The sequence below is a fragment of the Dendropsophus ebraccatus genome, chromosome 10 (genome assembly GCF_027789765.1).
Source record: "Dendropsophus ebraccatus isolate aDenEbr1 chromosome 10, aDenEbr1.pat, whole genome shotgun sequence".
NCBI lineage: Eukaryota > Metazoa > Chordata > Amphibia > Anura > Hylidae > Dendropsophus > Dendropsophus ebraccatus.
Genome location: NC_091463.1, coordinates 75731256 through 75749431, shown reverse-complemented (window position 1 = coordinate 75749431; position 18176 = coordinate 75731256). Strand labels below are relative to the sequence as shown.

The 18176-nt window shown below is 41.4% G+C and overlaps 1 protein-coding gene across 5 annotated transcripts in view; it reads right to left on the bottom strand.

The window, feature by feature from the left end:
• The window catches only part of LOC138766078 (cytochrome P450 2A10-like), a 28925-nt gene extending 12745 nt beyond the window's left edge, over positions 1–16180 (bottom strand). The window contains exons 1-6 of one of the 5 annotated variants that reach the window (XM_069943416.1): positions 15303–16180; positions 12565–12713; positions 6493–6635; positions 6246–6335; positions 5622–5848; positions 4198–4306 (exon numbers count right to left, since the gene is read on the bottom strand). In XM_069943416.1, coding sequence (XP_069799517.1) covers positions 4198–4306; positions 5622–5665 — 153 coding nt within the window. In that variant the 5' untranslated portion in view covers positions 5666–5848; positions 6246–6335; positions 6493–6635; positions 12565–12713; positions 15303–16180. Of the gene's footprint in view, positions 1–4197; positions 4375–4875; positions 5204–5621; positions 5849–6245; positions 6336–6492; positions 6636–12564; positions 13054–15302 lie in introns of those variants that run through there. The other 4 variants (XM_069943413.1, XM_069943414.1, XM_069943417.1 and 1 more) reach the window with 4 other exon arrangements.
• Between the last annotated feature and the right edge of the window lie 1996 nt (positions 16181–18176).

The window sequence follows — 18176 nt, the reverse complement described above, 5'->3', positions numbered from 1 at the left end:
GAGGTTCGCTCATCTCTAATTCTGATCTAAGTTGTAGAACAATGATCGTATTAATTTCCCCTAAAATGTCACATTTAAGGCCCTATTACACAAAACTATTATCGGCTGTATTTGGCGTATTATCGCCATTAAAGGGGTAGTGCGGCGGTAAAGAATTATTGACAGAATAACACACATTACAAAATTATACAACTTTGTAATGTATGTTATGTCTGTGAATGGCCCCCTTCCCCGTGTCCCACCACCCCCACCCGTGTACCCGGAAGTGTGGTGCGCTATACATACCTGTCACGTGCCGACTCGTCTCCGATCTTCAGTCTGCGATGTCGTCTTCGGACGTCTGGGCCGAATCCCTCCGAGCGTCCTAAGTGCCGGACGCCCTCTTCAGCGTCATCAGATGCTCAGCCTCGATTGGCTGAGCACAGTTTGGCTGAGCCAATCGTGGCTGAGCAGCTGATGATGCGGCCGCATCATCGGCTGCTCAGCCGCGATTGGCTGAGCACAGTTATGCCCAGCCAATCGCAGCTGAGCAGCCGATGACGCTGAAGAGGGCGTCCGGCACTCAGGACGCTCGGAGGGATTCGGCCCAGACGTCCGAAGACGACATCGCAGACTGAAGATCGGAGACGAGTCGGCACGTGACAGGTATGTATAGCGCACCACACTTCCGGGTACACGGGTGGGGGTGGTGGGACACGGGGAAGGGGGCCATTCACAGACATAACATACATTACAAAGTTGTATAACTTTGTAATGTGTGTTATTCTGTCAATAATTCTTTACCGCCGCACTAACCCTTTAAGGCCAATAATCACTTTGTGTAACAAAAGGCAATGATCAGCCGACATGCACAATGTCGGCTGATCATTGTCTTTCAACGTCTTTCAACATGTTGAAAGATTAACGACAATGATGGCAACGATCTGCTGTCGTTACTCTGAGTAACAGGAGCAGCAACGGCAGACCAACTATGGGCACCCCTAAAGATTGTCCGGGGAGCCCTTCCTGCAACTCCCCGCAGCTCCCTGCACTTTCCCAATTGCTGTTGGCGTGTGTAATGGCGACGTAAGTGAACGCTGACATGACAGGTTGGCACTTGCTTGCTTCCGCTAATAGCCCCATGTAATAGGGACTTTACTTATTCTGAATATGTAAATGAGACAATGCACTGGGGGGCTGTCAAATAGCCCTCAGTGCACTACTCCACCTGCCCACCAGTTCTTACTGCAGTGACACTCTATGTCACCATCAATGCAGCAGAAGCCAGTGGATTAGTGCACTAAGGGCTACAGGAAACCCCAGTGTACCAAACCTCCTTATTTACATATTTCTAAATGACAACATTTCTCATTAACCCCTTCATGACCAAGGTCATTGATGCACAGATGTCCAGGTCACAATGAAGCATTGTCACCTCCTCGCCTTCTAAGAGCCATAACACTTTTATTTTTCCACCTATAAGGCTCATTGGAGTTTCATTATTTGTGCCACTATCTCTAGTTTTGTTGGTATAATATTGGTGTAAAAAAATGTAACTGCTTCTTATTAATTTTTTTTCTTTTATATATTATTAAAAAAAAATCAGCAATTCTGGTATGTCTTCCCCCTTTTTTCATTCAAACCATTAACCGTGATGGAAAACTATCATGATATTTTAATAGATCAGACAATACTACGGGCTATGATATATAATATGTTTTTTTATTTTATTTTTACATATTGTTATTATTATAATGAGCAAGGCGGTAATTTAAACTTTTATTGCAGTTTTATTTTATAAAGGGTTTTTTACATTTTTTTACACTTTTTTTTAAACCGTTAAATATGCAATTATTAGATTATATATAGTGATTGTATATAGTGTATATAGTGATATAGTGTACAGTATATAGTGATCCGTACATAGTTTAGATCTGTACATAGTCTACCTGAGAGCAGACTCAAATTGCTAATCCGACAGGACAAAGGTAAGGGGTTTACAGAAAAAAAATAAAAAATTGGTCAGCTCTCCTAGAACACAGTTTTTTCTTTTTTTCTGTGTTCCAGTTGGGGGAGTGGCTGCCTCTATTTGGTCGTGCACTCCGCCTGTCTCACCCAGATGGTGCAATTATTTTTGCAGGTATTAGACGGATCTTGCATGCCCAGAGCATAGGCGTATTATACGCCATGGAGAGGCCATAGTGTACATACAGTGTAGGGTCTGCCTCGATATGAGTTCACCTTATCGTGGTGAGGCAGTTTACTTGCAAATAGTAACCAAGAGACTCATTATTTTTGTGTGAATTTTTTTGGCAGTTGAGGGGGCTGCTTTTAACTATTTTCATGTCTATAGTGGGTCTGTATCTTGCTGTTGCGGTGAGCTGTTGCATTTTTTTGTGTTTTGTGTAAGTGGTTTACCCCTGCCTGTCAGTGCAAGCCATGGGGACCCCCGCAAGCATGCTGCTGAGTTCAGATCAGTCAGTGACAGGTGCTTATCTTGTCACTGACTTCCTTAAACGCCGTTATCTCTATGCATCGAGGCACATCCAATAGGATAGTATATGTATAAACATATGGCTGACGTGAAGGGGTTAATGGCTCAGTAGATCTTCTAAATAAAGGTATGGCCACATTTCCTGCCCTATTAGAATCTAACAGCAGGTTAGAGATATCTTTAAATATTTAATCCCCTACCCTACCCTTAATATTAAATCCCCTACACCTGTTAGATACGCCAGCTGGTTCAGGAGCTAGGCTCACTTTATACATCCTTTGCTAATGACTGACACCAGAGATCCTGCTGATGGCAGTCATTTAATCCTTTCAATTCTGCGATGTAAAGAAATTGCGGCATTAAAAGCCATTAATAACTGGTACCGCACCTGTCAGGTGTCTGAACAGCATCCCTACAGCGAGGTGCCAATAGGTCACTTCTGCAGCTGGAGGTATATACTCACTTTCAGCTACAGTTTCTCTGCTAATAGAGTCTGACTCAGGCAAACTCTATTTTCAGAGCACCTTTCTCACTGATCTATGCAACACTATAGTATTGCATAGATCAGAAACAAATTAATGATTGATTATGAAAAGTTCCAAGTGTAATTTTAAGTTTTAAAAAATATTTATAAAACCCTCCCATATTAAAAATTCATATCACCCCCTTTTTTCCATTTTTCTAATAAATGTAAACAAAAAAAAATATTTGAAAGGACAATTAATCCCCACAGAAATCAGCCCTCCTATGGCTCGATATATAGGAAAATAAAAAGGAAAAGAAATGATGGCTTTTCAGAAGGGGAGATAGAAAAAATCTAAACCCAAAAATAAACTTGGTCACAAAGGGGTTAAAATTGCCAGAAGTTTATATAAATGTTTAATGTTAATAGGCTTGTCGAGGCATATGATCATGTGATTCTGGCGTCTTATTGTTGTTGCTGGCACAGAATATATATATAATTGTTTTTTCAGTAAACTGAATAGTAGGTACTGGAGGTAGGTTTGTATATACCATAGACATAACTATTACTGCAGGCAAATAGCTGATGTGGGCAGGAATGGGGAAGCTGGACAGTAAGGGAAATTTTATATCTTATATAGCTTTATATTATGGCCAATTAGATGTGCTTAGACAGCTATTAGTAGCTGTCTAATCCGACTCGTCCTCACATTCTGACACCAATACACCTTAATATGATGAAGAATAGAATAGTATCAGAGCACAAAGACCATGGGGGAGATTAATCAAACATGGTGTAAAGTGAAACTGGCTCAGTTGCCCCTAGCAACCAATCAGATTCCACCTTTCATTTTCCAAAGAGTCTGTGTGGAATGAAATGTGGAATCTGATTGGTTGTTAGGGGCAACTGAGACAGTTTCACTTTACACCATGTTTGATAAATCTCCCCCCATAATTCTTGTCCCTAGAACTATTTGTTACTGATGATAGGCATGGCTAAGATTTGCTCCATCCCAACTTGGGATATGGGACCTCAAAAGTTTTAAATCCTGTCAATATTGTAAAGTTTACCCAATGAGTATTGTGTAAGTTGTACTTTTACAGGATGAAATCATTGTAGAGTCTATGCTACCTGATAATTCACCACTAGTGAGAGTAGCAACTAGGCCACGAGAATGAGAATAAACTTAATGTTTTGTGGCTAAGGTCCCATAACAACAGTTGTAACCAATCTGTTTACCACCTGCACCAAAGGTACTCACTTTCATCAGAGAATTCACAATATCAACTCCAATATCCAGGGCATTCCCCAATAGAGGGAGAGGAGTTGGTCCAGGAGGAAGATTCCTACGACCCCATGATGACTTTAAACTAAAATACAAGATAAAACATGACATACATAAAACAAGTAAAAGCGTTGGATCCTGAGATAAATCCATTATAAGAAGCTCTTGAAATACTGTTAAGTCCTAATGTATTCAACCCTTTTATACAAATGTCTAAAAACACATAGGTGGAGCATGAGAATATGTGGTGGCGTATGATCTCGCTGGTTTGACAGCAGATTACCATGTAGACTGCAGCCAGGACCAGAGGTGTGGATACTGAACTCAACAAGTGTTAACAGGAATCCTCCGGCTATTCTCTCCTCTCACAGCAGATTTATTACTCTGAATTAGAGATGAGTGAAGCGAATCTGACGAATTCCAATTTGCAGCAAATCAGGCATTAAATTTGCTTCGTAGAGGTTCTCAAATTCGCCAGATTCACTTCGCAAATACACTAAACATGGCGGCAGCAATGGCAAATAATTAAATAGTTAGAGGAGAATTCTGGCAAAACATTTTATTAAAGTATTGTATTGCTCCCCAAACGTTATACAAATCACCAATATACATTTACGGGAAATGCTTATAAAGTGCTTTTTTCCCTGCACTTACTACTGCATCAAGGCTTCACTTCCTGGATAACATGGTGATGTCACGACCCGACTCCCAGAGCTGTGCGGGCTGTGGCTGCTGGAGAGGATGATGGCAGGGGGATGCTCAGTAAGCTCTCCCTCAGTGTCGGCTCTGTCCCTCTCCTTGTCTCTCTGCCACCACTGCAGCCTCTCTCCTCTCAGGTGAGTTAACTGTTTGTTTTTTTATAGTGGTCGCCCGTATGGGTGGGGACGCTGCTTTTTTTAAACTCCCCCACCATATGGGGGCGACCATACCCAGCGTATAAGATGACTCCCAACTTCTAAGAAGATTTTTCGGGGTTAAAAAGTCATCTTATACGCCGGAAAATACTGTATATTTTTATTGTATTCATATCTTATATGTACAAAGGCAGCCAATACACCAGTGACAGGAGTAGAGAGATGCAAGTCTTTAATTCCAATTATGTCGGAAGAAACGTCTCCAGTAAGATATCTGTAGCATGCATATGCCTTTTGACTCCATCTTTTGTTTATTTGGTGTTCTTAGTGAGGAGGTGTGGACCCATCTCTCACGTATTTTCCTTAGAAAAGCCCTTCTCCTGGCACAGAAATCCATCTCTCTCCGCTGGATAGATAGACATCCACCTACAAAGGCCATGTGGATTTCATTGGTCAACAAGGAAAATGTCCTTCAAAATTCCGTAAAATCGGGGACACGTTTTGTGTGTCTCCATTGACTACAATTTCCCAGGAGAATCTCCCTACCTCCTAATGATATATGCATAAAGAATGTTGAAATATCTCCTCATCTTCCCTTTCACGCTCTTCTTGCACTGACTTGTCCAGTTTACTTATTGTTCTGTTTGTACTTTACATTGTAAATGTACATGATGCCAATTCTATTGTAGGACCTTTCTGATGATGATGTTGGTCTTTCCCCGTTGTATTCTTGATTGTCTTACTGTTATGATCTAAAGCATTCTTTAATAAACCTGTGAAAAAAAATAGGTACAATAAATATGAACCGGGCAGCTAAGACATGTGTTGGAGGTTAAATAAGTACAAACAATTATGTGTCAGACCCTATGGCTGTTTCTCATTATTGCTAATTACCGAACTTAAGTTCTCATAGAAAATAAGGACAAGAACAGGCACATTTATTATTTATTATTCATTATGATTCCATTATTGTTACCCATCATAGTAAAAGAAGACACAAGTAGCCCTAAGACAAACATGGAGAACAACAGTGGAGTACTTAGGATATCGGTGCCAAGCGGACACGGGATCTGGACAGCGCCATTGATGAGTATCGACCAGCAGCGTTACACACTATTTCTGACCAGCTACCAGTTATTCTGCTGGTTCAATTTATAATTATCAGTTTACCTTAAATTAAGTTGAAGAATGGGTGAGAATTAGTTGCCTCCTTCTCCACATAGACTTGTATAGGCAGCAGTAACCTGATCCCTCTGTGATCTGAAGATAGATTTTACTTATGAGGTAAAACAGATTGAAGTATTTTTCTAATATGATATATTACTGAATTTCTTATCACAGCTTGCACTACAGATTTAAAAAAAAATTAAATAAAATATCAGATACATGTAGATTAACCCACTTATGGTCAAAATACCTTAAGTTGTATTGATTCTTGAAATCTTTCTGATTTAACTTCTCAAGTGCTGGTAAGTTGTGGGGGATCGAGAATTTTTTACACTGTCAGACATTTCCAATGTAGCATATGTGACTTTGCGTTGAATCATATAAATAACAGATCTTTGGATAAAGAGATTTTATTGGATGACAGTTACAGTACAAACAGCATATTATTATTATTTTATTCAGATATAATAACTTTGGGAATCTGATTCCACAGTTACGGCACAATAATATATGCAAAACAAAAATCAACAGATTAGCTTAAAGTTTCAAAATGAGAAACACTTAATATATCCCATTAACCCTTTGAGGACCAGGCCCAAAATGACCCAGTGGACCGCGCAAATTTTGATCTTAGTGTTTTTGTTTTTCCCCCCTCCCCTTCTAAGAGCTCTAGCACTCTCAGTTTTCTATCTACAGGCCACATGAGGGCTTGTTTTTTACAGGAATAGTTGTACTGTTTAATGGCGCCTTTCATTTTACCATAACATGTACTGTATGATGGAATTCTTAAATTATTATTTAAAAAGATATAAATTGAAGAAATCGTACAAAAGAATGCAATATGGAAATGTTTGGGGGGGGTTCCTGTGTCTATGTAATGCACTATATGGTAAAAGCGACATGATACTATTATTCTATAGGTCAGTCCGAACACAACCATATGCAGGTTTACACAGATTCTCTAATGTTATATTTTTTTTTTTATGAAATCCTTTTTTTAGCAATTAGTTATTAATAAAATTATAACAGTTTTATTTTTTCACCTACGGGCTATTGGGTGTCTTTTTTTTCGCTATGATCTCTAGTTTTTATTAATACCATATTTGTGAAGATCGGACGTTTTGATCACTTTTTAATTTTTTTTATATATAATGTAACATAAAATCGGTAATCTGTGCACTTTTCCCCCTCTTTTCGTGTACACCTTTCACCGTTCACAATGACGCTTGTTATATTTTAATAGATCGGACAATTACGCATGCTACGGTATATTATATGTTAATTTATTTATTTATTTTTATATGTTTTATTTATATAATGGAAAATGGGGGTGATTTCAACTTTTATTGGGGGAGGGGCTTTTGGGTAGTGTAATAGTGATTTTTACTTTTTTTTTACACATTTGAAATCCTTTGGGGGAATTTAACATTCATTCATTTATTAGATTATCTACACTGATCCTTGCTATGCCATAGGCATAGCATTGATCAGTGTGATAGGCGATCTGCTCATTGAGCCTGCCTGTGCAGCCTCAGTGAACAGATCGGCGATCGGACCACACGGAGGCAGGTGAGAGACCTCCGGCAGTCTGTTTTAACGATTGGGAACCCCGCAGTCACACTGCAGGGGTCCGGATCGGTAAGTGTCGGGGGACTCCCCCTGTCACTTATACTTAAACGCTGTGACCGTGCCGTAATCGCAGCGTTTAAGGAGTTAGTGATACCCTGCAGAGCGATCGCTGCAGCCTGTCATTAACGGTGAGGTGCCGACTGCTCACTGCAGCTGGCCGCCGCCTCCTATGGAGCGCCCTCCGCTCACTGCAGCTGGCCGCCGCCTCTTATGAAGGGCGTTTCATAGCAGGAGAAACGACCAGGATGTACAGTTACGCCCTGGGTCGTCTGGTGACTTCCATGGCATAACTGTACGTCCAGGGTTGTCTAGGGGTTAACGCTGAATTAAAGCAATTTCAAGGTTTAGGAAAGCTTCCCAGTTCAGATACTATTGGGGCAATGTCCAGTTCTACTTTAGGTATCTGGGATTTCAAATCAAAATGCTGCAGAATAGTGACAAGAAACAGGAATAGCTCCATCCGTACCAAGGCGTCCACGAGGCAAATCCTCTTTCCTAAGATGAGTAAGAAGGATAAATATTTCAATAACAAATATATGTTTTCGAGAAAGAGATTTTTATTCTCTTCAAGAAGCACCAAGTTTAGTAATGGAGCCACATTGTGGGCCACTAAGCTCCATTTTATGGATTCAATTATAAACAAAGCATGTATATGATACCCTGTTTCCCCAAAATCCTATGAAAATAAGGTGGAGGATTTACAGGATATCTTAAAATAAGGCATCCCCCCTGAAAATAAGGCAAGTAAGGCAGGGAAGTAAGACCCCTGCCGCCACCCTCTATGCTGTTAAGGGGAGGGGGGTTGTCTGGTTATGCTGGTTTGTGATGACAACTACTATACAGCAAATAGTAAATGTTAATTTCTTTTTCTTTTTTTTTCATCAATAACTGTGAATTCTTCTTCATAGAAAAATAAGCCATCCCCTGAAAATCAGACTTGTCGCATCTTTGGGAGGAAAAATTAAAGGGGTTATTCAGCGCTACAAAAACATGGCCACTTTTCCCCCTACTGTTGTCTCCAGTTCAGGTGCAGTTTGCAATTAAGCTCCATTTACTTCAATAGAACTGAGTTTCAAAACCCCACCCAAACTGGAGACAACAGTAGGGGGAAAGTGGCCATGTTTTTGTAGTGCTGGATAACCCCTTAAATATAAGACACTGTCTTATTTTCAGGGAAAAAGGGTATTTGACAAACCAAAAAACATCATTTGTGTATACTGCAGTATATTGAATTGGTAGCTTGTGCTGTGTCCCTGGGCGCTGGATTCTGGTGTTGAACCAGCCAGTGGGTTCTGGTGTTTTGAGAAAACTAGTCACATTGGTAAGAAATGGTAATACCCACCCCTGAACACACAGGCTCTGGACCTTTGGTAGGACTAGTGTGAGGTGCTGGGTGCAGCAACAGAGATGACAGAGTCTCACTTAAACAATGCTTACAAAAATAAAAAAATATATAACAGTGCTTTGGTGCAATAAACAGTAGATATCTCAGTAGGTAACTTGAGGTGAAGGTAAAGTTGAAATAGAAACACGAACTGGAGAGAATGGAACGGCTGCACATCTATGGCTGATACTAATGCCGCTAGGCCTATATTAAAAATCAACACCAGAGTGTCTGTATATGAATTGATCAAGCCATATTGCCCCGTGTACCACTGGTCCTCTGGTCCACACGGGTCCCTACGCTAACTCCACACCGTGTCGGTCAGCGACCGCCAACCCCGCAAAGCGTGCACATGCAGGGAAGGGAGGCCATGGAACGGCCCTGCAACCCCAATGTCACAGGACCAGACCCAAAAAGCCCCACCAAAACCCAGCCAGCACCACCGGCGGGGAAGGCTGCCCCCAAACGACACAAGTATGGATATGGTATTACACTTACCATTGCTGCTCTCACAGAATGGGGAAGACATAAGGTCCATAAGGTTATTTAGCCTAGCGGCACTAGTATCAGCCATAGGTGTGAGGTGCAGCACTCTGTTTCTTCCCTGAACCGCATTTTGTTTCTCTCTTTTCTCCGTGTATTGCACTCCTCTTGGTGAGACCCACATGACCGCAATTAGCAGGAGACACCTGAGTGCACATGGTTTTAATCCCTCCTGTTTTTTCCCATTCTGTTTGCTGCAGCTATGGTGAGTGTAATACCTTATCCAGACTTGTGCTGCTTGGGGGCGACCTTCTCCGCCGGCGGTGCTGGCCGGGTTCTGGTGTGGTGTTTTTGGGTCTGGTCCTGTGGCATGAGGGTCGCAGGGCCGTCCCATGGCCCCCGTTCCCTGGCTGTGCACGCCTGCGGGGTTGGTGGCCACTGACTGGCACGGTGTGGACTTAGTGTAGGGACCCATGTGTATCAGATACCGGCACGAGGTACATGGGGCAGTATGGCTTGATCAATTCATACACAAAATTCTGATGTGTTTTTTATTTAGCCTAGCGGCACTAGTATCAGCCATAGGTGTGAGGTGCAGCGCTCCTTTTCTTCCCTGAACCGAAAGTTGAAATAGAGCTGTAACAGTAGATAGAAGTCAGATGGGAGCACTTGCCTAATTAGTATAGTACTCTGCTGGGATGTGTGTGTGTGTGTTTAACAGGCTAAACCTTACCTCCTGAACTGCAGATGTGCACCAGAGGGTTGAGACACCTAGTGGCTAGAGTAGAGCACAGCAACTAAACAACCTAGTTTTGGCACCTGAAAGAACTAGTTTTACCTGGGTTTGTGTAAGACAATATATCCGCCCATAGTGGGACACTACACTTGCATGATCCCATTCAAATGCGCAAATAAGGTTGTCACATGTTAAATATTGTATTAGATCATCTAATGGTACGTTTACACGAAACGATTATTGGCCCGATCGTACGATTAACGATGTCAGAGTAACGATTTTTTTTCATAACGATCAGCATTTAGACGGTACGATATATCGTGCGGAAAAATCGCTTTGCCCGGCCCCCCGCTCATCCGCATCCCCCTGCGCCGGCTCGATCGCTACCCCCGCCGCTCCGATCGCCACCCCCGTCGCTCTGATCGCCACCCCCGCCGCCGCCACTCCGATCGCCCCCCGCGCTGCCGCTCTAATCGCCCCCGCCGCCCCGGCCACGAGCATACCTTACCTGCTGGGAATTTCAAACGGCTCCTCTTCAGCCAATCAGTGCTGAAGAGGAGCGGGGGCGGCGATCGGAGCGGCGGGGGTAGCGATTGGAGCGGTGGGGGTAGCGATCAAGCCGCACGGGGGCGCACGGGGCTGCGGATGAGCGGGGGGGCTGGGCTGCGGATGAGCAGGTGGCCGGGGTGCGGGCGGCCGGACTTTCGCGTGACGACTGTTTACATGGAACGATCGGCGAATTTTTTGCGAACGACGAACGATGATTTAAGAACAAGTTAAAAGATGAAAATGAACGATTTCTCGCTCGGCGTTCGATCGTTCGCTGCGTTTACACGTACGATTATTGTTCGAATTCGATCGTTATCGTGAAAATTCGCACGATAATCATTTCGTGTAAACGCAGCATAAGACATATATTTCTTTTCATCTGAATTTAAATTAAGAAATTTCCCATATAAAGAAATTGCCCTAACTTATTTGTTATGACATTGTATAGTGCTCCCTCTCCCATAATTTGACAATCTAAGGGGCTTATAAGGAACTACATAAAGGAATATGTAGAATATGTAGGGGGTAATAGTATTATAAGTAATAACCAGTATGGGGTTAGAAAGAACAACATGTGAATCCTAAAAGAGTTATTACTAGAGAGGAGTGAGTAGTAAAATACTCGAAGGCTCGAAACTCAATTTGAATACTCCGTAAAGCCCGAAAATTTGATTAATTATTGAATTCCCATTGAAGTCAATAGGAGATGCATGCTTGTTTTTTGAAAACCTAAATTCGACCAAGTTATCAAGTTGACAATGACACCTCTGAAAATTATACAAACACCTCTGGAACTGGGACAGCTGGGGAAGCATGCCTAGGTGTATCTAACACACCCAAAAGCAGTATTACGCAAATTTCACTGGCTCTCAACAATAGACTCCAAACCCAACATAACCTCTATTTAAAGTGGAGAAAATACAAGGAAACTTTCTTTCCTCTACCTTAGCATGGACAGAAAGTCAAACTGTTAGAAGAAAAAAAGAAATCCTGCATCCCTTAAAATGACGTTTGAGACCCTTGAGGTGAGCCCATAGTTATAATTAATTGAATTTTAGGCCCTTGATGTAAGCCTTCCAAAAATTTTATTTGAGGCCCTTGTGTTTTTAGGCGCTTGAGGTGAAGCCACAAAAATTTATTTTGAGGCCCTTGCATAAGGTGAGTACTTCAAAAATTGAGTGACAGGCCATTGAGGTGAGCTCTCCAAAAGTTAAGTGACAGGCCCTTGAGTGAGGTGAGCCCTTCAAAAATTAGGTGACATGCCATTGAGGTGACCCTTAAAAAATTTAGTTTGTGGCCATTGAGGTAAGCCCTCTAAAAATTGAATTTGAGGCCCTTGAGTAGAAAGGGGTCTAAACCATGCACTTCATAGGCTTTGTTGGGGTGATACAGGTGCCACATTTAGCATTTGCCAGATTTTTTTCTATGGATAACCCCTTTAACGTCTTTTTTTTCTAGTTTCACAAAGCCCCTTTGAGCCATTAATATGAAAGTTGTAATGGGATGCTTAAAAAGAGAATTGTGTGTTTTTCTTCACTTACCTAGGACATCAGGATATTTCAGAAGTAATAGTAGAGAATAGGTTAGACAGATTGGTTGTACTGGTGGTTTCTATTGCAGCAAAGAAGGTTTGGAGGGTTTAAGCCAGTAAATTCTTCATGTTATATTCACTGTTTGGGTTAACTTTCTCCTGAGAAGGAAAAAAAGTTCCTTAAAAGGATGTATCTGGTTAAAAAAGCTCCCTTTAAAAATATTTTATTTGGAATTTCTAAGATGATAGAGAAGAGCCTCCTCTATTCAGGATCCTCAACATGGAGGACCCAACATGTCTGTGTACCAACAGCCCACTGATTTTAATAAATAATATAAAACATTTATTTTCTGATGGAGATCCCGCTAAATTCCTCCACAATTTACAGCTATTTACCTTGTCATTGGGGACCCATCTAACAAAAAGGGTTTGCAAGAAGTAGCCAACCACTTTGTAGCAATTGTCTAACAATAAAATGTATCCTATATCCACAGAATGGAATAAGTGATCACAGGGCAACACCAACCTCTGGGCGGTGCCAATGATCTTAGGAATAGAGATTCAGCTGAATGGAGATGTGGGTTAACACATGTGCAGTGTCCCAGAGTGGGGGTCCACCGCTTCTATGTATGCATGAATAGGTCAGTACTTGGTATTATATGCTCTGGGGATAAGGCCTGTAGCATGCTGCTCCTACCACTTGGTACACTCTGTTTAATCAAATAGTTTGCTAAGATCCTCACTTTTTAATATCTACAGAGCAGGTGTTTATCATGTGTACACTGGGAGGAGTATATACGGTAAGTTCTTGCACCTGTGGGTTGCTGTTGCACCTTTTTTTTTTTTTTTTTGTCTGTACTTAAGCCACAAGCATTGTGCAACCTGCAGTGTGAACAGTCATAGATGTGCTGCCAATTTTTCCTTTTTTTCTGTTAAATGTGGGGTGTGTGGCTACCTCCTGTTGGCTTGTACTCCACCCATGTCCCAAGGGTGCTATAAAAAGAGATCATTTGGCTCCTATCCTTATTCAGCCCAGGAGAGGCCATTGCTAGAGTAGGGTCCATGTCTCTGAGGACACCTTAACGTTGGTGACATGGTACCCTCTGTTTGATCAGTTTTCTAACTTTTTAATATCTACAGATCAAGTGTTTATACATATTTATTATTTTTTTTATTAACAGTACATTTAATTGCAAAAACATGGATTTGTTTTAATTAAGCTATTAAACAACGAAAATAACTTTTTTAGAACGAAACTTTTTTTTTATTAATTAAATAATAACTATTACAGGAATCGGCATTATTGCCGGGGATTCCTAATACCGTGCCCTGTATTACTGATTTTCACTATTTTTGCACTTTGATTTTTTTTCCACTTTTTTAATTGTAATAGCAACTGCAACTAAACAAAACTATACCCTAATAGTGAGCAATAGTGAGCAAATAGTGAAATATTCGGAGAATATTCGTACAAATATCTCCCGAATATTCGAATATTCGATCGAATATTTGATCCCATTAAAGTTTATGGGAACAAGTATTCGATTATTGAAAAACATCTATTCGACCTTTTGGAGGTAAAAAACGGAAGCTGGGGGATTTGAACGCTTATCAAATATTTATCGAATATTCGGTGAACTATTCTATAATATTCGATAGATCAAATACCTTACTATTCGATCGAATATCTATTCGATCGAACAGTATTCGCTCATCACTATACCCTATCAGACTCCCACTATTGTAGCTGCAATTATTCAGCCATTATTGCAAGGTTCGTTTTAGGTTCGGTTCGTACGAATCCGAACTTCACGAAAGTTCACCAGATCGAACCGAACCAAACTTTTTAAAAGTTCACTCATCCCTACACTAAAGTTGAACTTACTGTCAACCAATACACCCAGGTCCCTTTCGGAAGTATTTTTACCCAGTGTTTTATTATTTAGCACATAACTGTACTTATTATTTCTACAGCCCAAATGCATAACCTTACATTTATCCACATTAAACTTCATTTGCCATTTCACCGCCCAAGCCTCTAGCTTCTCCAAATCCCTCTGTAATATGATATTATCCTCCTCTGTGCTGATTACTCTACCCAGTTTAGGATCATGTGCAAAAATGGAGATTCTACTCTGTAGCCCGTCTACAAGATCATTAATAAATATATTAAAAAGAAGTGGACCCAACACTGACCCCTGTGGTACCCCACTAGTAACTAAAACCCAATCTGAATATGTTCCATCAATGACCACCCTCTGTTTTCTGTATAAGAAAGATGGATGGCAGCGTCCAATCATGTAAACGTTTCTTTTATTCCTCCATGAACAGACAATGTAGTAACGTTTCGACTCGTCTGAGTCTTTTTCAAACAGACGTGTGGAAACGTTACTACATTGTCTGTTCATGGAGGAATAAAAGAAACGTTTACATGATTGGACGCTGTCATCCATCTTTCTTATACTGCATTCATTGGGCCGATTGGGATCCACGACCCGGGTGAAGTCTGCGTCCAGAGGGAAGCCAGGTTGGGCCCCTGTGGTTATTGGAGTGCTACTGAGGACTTTGCTCTTTTTGCTACACACTCTGTATTCTGTCACACAACCAGTTACTTACCCATTTGCATACGTTTTCCCCGAGTCCCAGCATCCTCATTTTGTAGACCAACCTTTCATGCGGCACAGTATCGAATGCCTTTGAAAAGTGCAGATACACAACATCCACAGCCTCCCCCAGGTCCAGTCTTACCTCTTCATAGAAGCCGATCAGATTAGTCTGGCAAGATCGATCCCTCATAAATCCATGCTGATGCTGCGTCATAAGATTATTTTCATTAAGATACTATTAAGATAAATATTATTTGCTTCCACTCCTCAATTTCTTGAAGCTATCATGCAGTAAAAAAGTGAACAATAAATTCATATAATACTTATCCATGTATGTTTCTATATCTTCATAATATTTACTCATGTATGTTTCTATATCTTTAGATTCTGGAAACGGGACGCGGCTGGAACAACTGACTGGACCGTGTATTTTTGAGCAAGGAGGATAATCATAATATGGCTTGGGCAAGTGCATTGAAACTAGTTCACACAGGATGCGGCTTTTTTCTGTAGCGACCTTTGAAACAGTGCAGCCAGGAGAGGTGTCTACACTTCAACCGGAGGCCTGTGAAGCAGCTCTAGTATGAGTTTTGTTTGTCTCCCTGGTAACCAGACGCTTTCTCCTGCTCTATCGGCCAGTTCCTGCTCCTTTGCGTCCTGGACGAAGGTTTTCAAGCAAGTCTTTCACCTCAGCAAGAAAGAGGTGATTAGATCTAATGGACTCTGAATACAATGGACTTGATTAGCACTTGTTTATACCTAATTTGCACTTGTAACCACAAAGGCGATTGCCTTTACTAATGTATGGTAAATACACTGGAACTTTCACAAGTATCAGAATGTTGCACATGTGATTGACATATTGCACAACCAATGAAGTGCTTAATTGCACAACCAATGAGTGTGTTTTTTTAATTCCTGCACCTGTATAAATGATCACTGTTTGTTCACTACTATGGCTTGAAAATGGTGGCGAGAGGCCACAGAAACGTTGCCGACTGAATATGCTTGCTGTGCTGTATACTCACTGAATAAATCAAAGTGTTTCTTTCACCTAATCTGGTGCTGGTGGAATACTTTACATATATATGCACCTCGTGGTTGGAGGATATACTTTACACATTATATATATATATATATATATATATATATATATATATATATATATATATATACTGCTATAGAGAAGCTGAGACTATTTGTCTACTACTAAGTAGATGGTGAAAAAAAGGATCCTGTGTATTACACTGTATTGAAGAACTGTACTGCGTGGACTGCACTTAAGGTTATCTGATCCTCAGTGATTACTGCTGCACCTACACCTGCACTGCACCTGCTCCAAACCAGAAGTGTGCTTCCATATATCCAGGGGTTGGGGATTCAATACTCCTGGCCACCATGATAAGTGCCTCAGGGGTACAGCAACTTTCTTTATATTGTGAAACTTTTGTGAGGCTATGTTCCCCTTGCACCTTTTTATGTGAAAGAAGTTTTTCATGTAAAATGCGGTGTGGGAACATAGCCTGACATTGTCAGCCCGGAATAAAAATGCTTTGTGCCGAAGACAGCAGATCATAGAGTATTGTATGTATGCAATGCTCCTGAGATCGGAGTCTGTCTGCTGTCAGTATCTTACACTGTCAAAGCCTTTTAAGCAATACAATATTAGCAAGTTACAAGTTAGAAAAATTCTTCGGCTACATTCTCAAGCAGTAATGAAAAATATCAAACTATGGTAGTAACTTTGAGTGGGGAAAAAAAAGCCATTTTAGTCACCCTATTCTGATTTTATCTAGCGTGGGGGTAACCCGGAGGGGCTCCCCCCTCATTCTGATAAAAATTGATGACAGATACCTGTGGCCTGCAGTTTCCCGGAACCTCTGGCCTGGATTCATGAACCAGCAGGGCACAGACATGGACCACACTCTAGGCCCTCAGGTGAGATACAGTAAATCTGAAAACAGCTGGTGGCAGGACGCACCCGGATCATATCATCAACGAGTGTTGCCATTACTCTCTGCAACGACAGCTTCAACTACCCACAGACTAGTTCACCGGACAAAACCAATTCCAGCAGCAGGGCAGACACTGCTGCTGCTGCCCCACCGCTACACTGCTACACCTGTGGCCCCACAGCCCTTGGGAAGCTGAACCAGGACGGTCTTCTCTGGACCCACACTGTGGAGGTAGGCTCATAATGTCTGTCTCTGAATACAGATAGGAGCACCACACAGACCAATCTTATTAGGTACTGTGTCAAAAACAATAGCTTAAATCAAGGAATACCTCACAGAGAACTCTTCTGCTGCCATCTAGTGGTTGTTCAATAATACTACATTGCCCCTATTTTTACTGTGGAAACAACAGTCTCTCTAGGACAACAGAAAAAGAAGCAACCTTTGACAATACTTACCTCTCTTGGACTCTCTAAGGGAACTCTTTGTCTTTAACAGTCCACTCTAGTATAAATATCATTGTGGTTTGGGTATACTCAAATGTGGTCACAAGAACAACTTAAAGGGGTATTCCAATCAAACATAAGTTTTGATATGTTGCTGCCCATGGTTAAACTAACCATTCCATTATCTATTCAGTCTGCTTCCCCCAGTTCTCAGCTGCTGCTTTCTGCTGAAGACACAAAAATCTGTAGGTGAGCTTTTCTCTCTGTCTCTTCCTCCCTTTTGAGACAGCTGTTGTATACAAGTTTCTATCTGCAAAATTGTAGCTTCTTTGTCATGCCAGGAGGATAATCACAGTGAGTTCATTAGAAACTTGACCTCAGAATAACCCTCCCAGCATACAAAGAAGCTACCAGCCAGGGAATTGTTTACATCAGCCGTCTCAGAAGAGAGGGGGAGGAGGGGAGACTCACACACAGATTTTTGTGTCTTCAGCAGAAAACAGCAGCTCAGAACTGGGGGAAGGAGATAATAGATAAGCATGGCATGAATTGTTAGTCTCCCCATGGACAGAAACATATGAAAAGTTATGTTTCAATGGAATACCCCTTTAAGCA